General features: G+C 46.4%; 1 protein-coding gene across 1 annotated transcript in view; it reads right to left on the bottom strand.

Annotated features, from left to right (window-relative positions):
• Positions 1-2,203: 2,203 nt before the first annotated feature.
• Positions 2,204-3,917, bottom strand: part of NTAQ1 (N-terminal glutamine amidase 1) — a 2,113-nt gene continuing 399 nt past the window's right edge. Inside the window, 3 exon segments of the mRNA XM_042837058.1 lie at positions 2,204-2,402; positions 2,830-2,917; positions 2,920-2,977. Coding sequence (XP_042692992.1) covers positions 2,249-2,402; positions 2,830-2,917; positions 2,920-2,977 — 300 coding nt within the window. The 3' untranslated portion in view covers positions 2,204-2,248.

Genomic DNA, 3,917 nt, shown 5'->3' with positions numbered 1-3,917 from the left:
TGAAAACAAAACGTGTTAGTGACTGTGACTGAGTTCCAAGGAGTCTTATCTTGTACCCAGGGGTGCCCAAGCTGCTGTGCTGTGCTGCAGAACCAGTCCATTAGGCAGCTGGCGTGCCTTCGCAGCAGTCAAAATTAGCTGCTTTCATCTGCATCCCTTTTGTTGTTGTTGTTCACTGTTGTCTCAGAACATTGAATGGGTTTAGGCATCTTGCCCCAGAACAAAGTTGTGATTAGGAAACTGTTTCATAGGCCTTGGATACCAGGCAGTCAGACACAGAACAAAACTTCCCTACTGTGCAGTAATAGCTTAAATTCTCTGTTAACCCACTTGTTTTTCAGTCTGCGAATTCTTTAAATGTTGCATCTTGGAAACCTGGACTTTGGCTCATGTTTTTGCCTGAGACTGATGTAACACTTAATTCTTTGTTTATTTAGGGTACTGCGGGGCTGATATAAAATCTTTGTGTGCTGAGGCTGCTCTCTGTGCCCTCCGCCGATGCTATCCTATGATCTACTCAAGTAATGAGAAATTGCAACTGGACGCCAATTCTATTAAAATAAAAGCAGAAGATTTTATGATGGCTCTGCAAAAAACTGTTCCGGCATCACAGAGGGCTGTGCCATCACCGGGCCAAGCACTGTCACCTATTATGGCACCACTTCTAGGAAATACACTCTTGAGAATCTTACAAGCCCTACAAAGGGTATTTCCTCATGCAGAGCTTGCACTGAAGAAGGACCAGATCCACCCGAGAGTGCTGAGGGAACTGGCGGAGGTGATAGCCGAGCCGCTTTCCATCATCTGTCAACGCTCCTTGTTGACTGGTGAGGTCCCAGAAGACTGGAGGCTTGCCAATGTGACTCCCATTTATAAGAAAGGTCGTAAGGAGGATCCGGGGAACTACAGGCCTGTTAGCCTGACCTCGGTGCCAGGGAAGGTTATGGAGCAGATTGTCTTGAGGGAGATCATGCGGCATGTGCAGGGTGACCGGGGGATCAGGCCTAGCCAGCATGGGTTCGTGAAGGGCAGGGCCTGCTTGACCAACCTGATCTCCTTCTATGATCTAGTGACCCGTCTGGTGGATGAGGGAAAGGCTGTTGATGTGGTCTACCTAGACTTCAGCAAAGCCTTTGACACTGTCTCCCACAGCATTCTCCTGCAGAAGCTGGCAGCCCAAGGCTTGGATGGGTACGCTCTTGGCTAGGTAAGGAGCTGGCTGGAGGGCCGGGCTCAGAGAGTGGTGGTGAATGGAGCTAAATCCAGCTGGTGACCAGTGATGAGTGGTGTTCCCCAGGGGTCGGTGCTGGGGCCTGTCTTCTTCAATATCTTTATTGATGACCTCGATGAGGGCATCGAGTGCACCCTCAGTAAATTCGCAGATGACACCAAATTGGCTGGAAGTGTGGATCTGCCTGGGGGTAGCGAGGCCCTACAGAGGGATCTGGACAGGCTGGAGAGCTGGGCTGAAGCCAATGGGATGAGTTTCAACAAGGCCAAATGCCGGGTCCTGCACTTCAGCCACAACAACCCCAGGCGACGCTACAGGCTTGGGGCGGAGTGGCTGGAGGACTGCGTAGAGGAAATGGACCTGGGGGTATTGATTGATGCTCGGCTGAACATGAGCCGACAGTGTGCCCAGGTGGCCAAGAAGGCCAATGGCATCCTGGCTTGCATCAGAAACAGCGTTGCAAACAGGAGCAGAGAGGTGATTGTTACCCTGTATTCAGCACTGGTGAGGCCGCACCTTGAGTACTGTGTCCAGTTTTGGGCCCCTCACTGCAAGAAAGATATTGAGGCCCTGGAACGTGTTCAAAGGAGGGCAACAAAGCTGTTGAGGGGTCTGGAACACAGGCCGTATGAGGAGAGGCTGAAGGAGCTGGGAATGTTGAGCCTGGAGAAGAGGAGGCTCAGGGGAGACCTCATTGCTCTCTATAACTTCCTGAAGGGAGGTTGTAGTGAGCTGGGGGTCGGCCTCTTCTCTCGTGTCATGAGTGATAGGACCAGAGGGAATGGCTTCAAGCTGTGGCAGGGGAGATTCAGGCTGGACATGAGGAAGTATTACTTTTCAGAAAGGGTGGTCAGGCACTGGAATGGATGCCCAGGGAGGTGGTGGAGTCACCGAGCCTGGGGGTGTTCAAGGAAAGGCTGGATGTTGTGTTGAGGGACATGGTTTAGTGGGAGCTATTGGGAATAGGTGAACGGTTGGACTGGATGATCTTTTAGGTCTTTTCCAACCTTGGTGATTCTATGATTCTATGAACTCTGTCATCTTACCAGCAGTTTCAATGCAAGGGTATGAAGGAGGAGGTTTCTGCCATTTCCCATTTGCATCCTTCATATGAGATCTGTCTGAAGCAAATGTCTTCAAGTACAAATCTGCTCGAATCATTCTGATCTTCCTAAACAATAATAATGAAAAACATCAAACAAATAAATAAATAATAAATATTAAAATGGTGAAAAATTGTATCAAATGATGTGTGCATGTAATACCACTGTCACATATTTGTTAGTCATAGTTATTAATTAGGCATTCTGAATAAGAGCGCTTCTTCCTCTTGAACAGCATTAATTTAGTTAAACACTTAACTCACAAACATTGTGCCAAGCAGCAAACTAGCTCCCAAGAAACTAGAGCAGGGAAGAGAAGGGCTTACGATAACTAAAAGATGGCAACCCCTAGGTAAAGAGCTTTAGAGACATAACGCAGTGCATTTAGCTTCCTGAAATACAGCAGAAACTTCTGTCACTGTCTATCCACAGACAGAACTTCAACTTAAGTCTCCAGGAAATACCATCCGTGGTCTTTATTTTTGTTGTCAGCACCTGTGAAATTCTGGATGAAGGCTGTCATCCGGCCTAAAGGCCTCCGCGCTGTACATCTCAAAAGGACACGGAAATGGCAACGCAGTGTAAGGTCATAAACGAAGTTCTGCTCTCCACCCGGAACGTGAAGTAGGATAACATGGTAGTCCTGAGAAGAAGAATTTCATCGTTTAAACAGCTGTTTATCAGAAACTGAAAGAGAGAGGGGAAAAAAAAAATTGTCCTAAAAGCAGAAGCTACAGCTCCTTTCCTTTACATCATTTCTGTCCTTGAAATTTAGGCCCAGACATCTCTGTCACCAGAAGAGAGGATTCCTAATGGCACCTCACCCTTGTTACTCTTCAGTAAACCTTGGTATTCTTCCCATTTCTTTACGGTCTCCTTTGATTTAAGCCTGGACAGCCAAACTAAAGCTAAACTATTCCTTATACCAGCTATTTTATTCCTTAACACATAAGTAACACAGGCACGGCAGAAGCTTAGAGAAACTGGAGTTATTTACCTTGTTCATTACACTGCAGCTTTCCAAAGCTAAACTGAAGGTAGTTGGCAGTTTACTACAGAGAACACTAAATCCACTCACAAAAAGTTTGCAGCTCTGTCTTTTGACACTCGAGCACAACCCTAAGCAAAGAAGACTGAGAAATGAATGAATAAGATCTCGGGCAAGCTATTTTCACAGACCAATTTGCCTATGCAACTCTATGCAAAAACAACATTTAGAAAAGTCTGTTACAAAGTACATGAAAAAATTAACTACGAGCTTTACAAAAACTCCATCTGAGCTCAGGCTGATTTGGGCTGCTGCCCGGTTCAGCGATCAACCCTCCTTTTTAAAAGACAAGCTTTTATAAGCAAATGCTAGTGCCAGCTATTTCTTCCCTGCATAACATGGGCTGTGTAAGATCTAAGATTTCTGTAGCCAGAAAGCTTCACTCTTTCTACGTTTAAAGTCCCATGCGAATCACTTTTTAGTAAGTACTGGGGAATTTATTCTTCTAGGGTTCATCTCAACCTGTGTCGAGAGAGACATCCACTCAGCAATATGGAGGAGTTACACAAGTCTGAGACTAAACCCATCAACTCTC

Source organism: Centrocercus urophasianus, unplaced genomic scaffold (genome assembly GCF_019232065.1).
Source record: "Centrocercus urophasianus isolate 14NV4802_14NV808 unplaced genomic scaffold, USGS_Curo_1.0 seq_661, whole genome shotgun sequence".
In the NCBI taxonomy this organism is placed as follows: domain Eukaryota; kingdom Metazoa; phylum Chordata; class Aves; order Galliformes; family Phasianidae; genus Centrocercus; species Centrocercus urophasianus.
The sequence above is the reverse complement of the archived record's forward strand: the minus strand, read 5'-3'. Positions and strand labels throughout refer to the sequence as shown.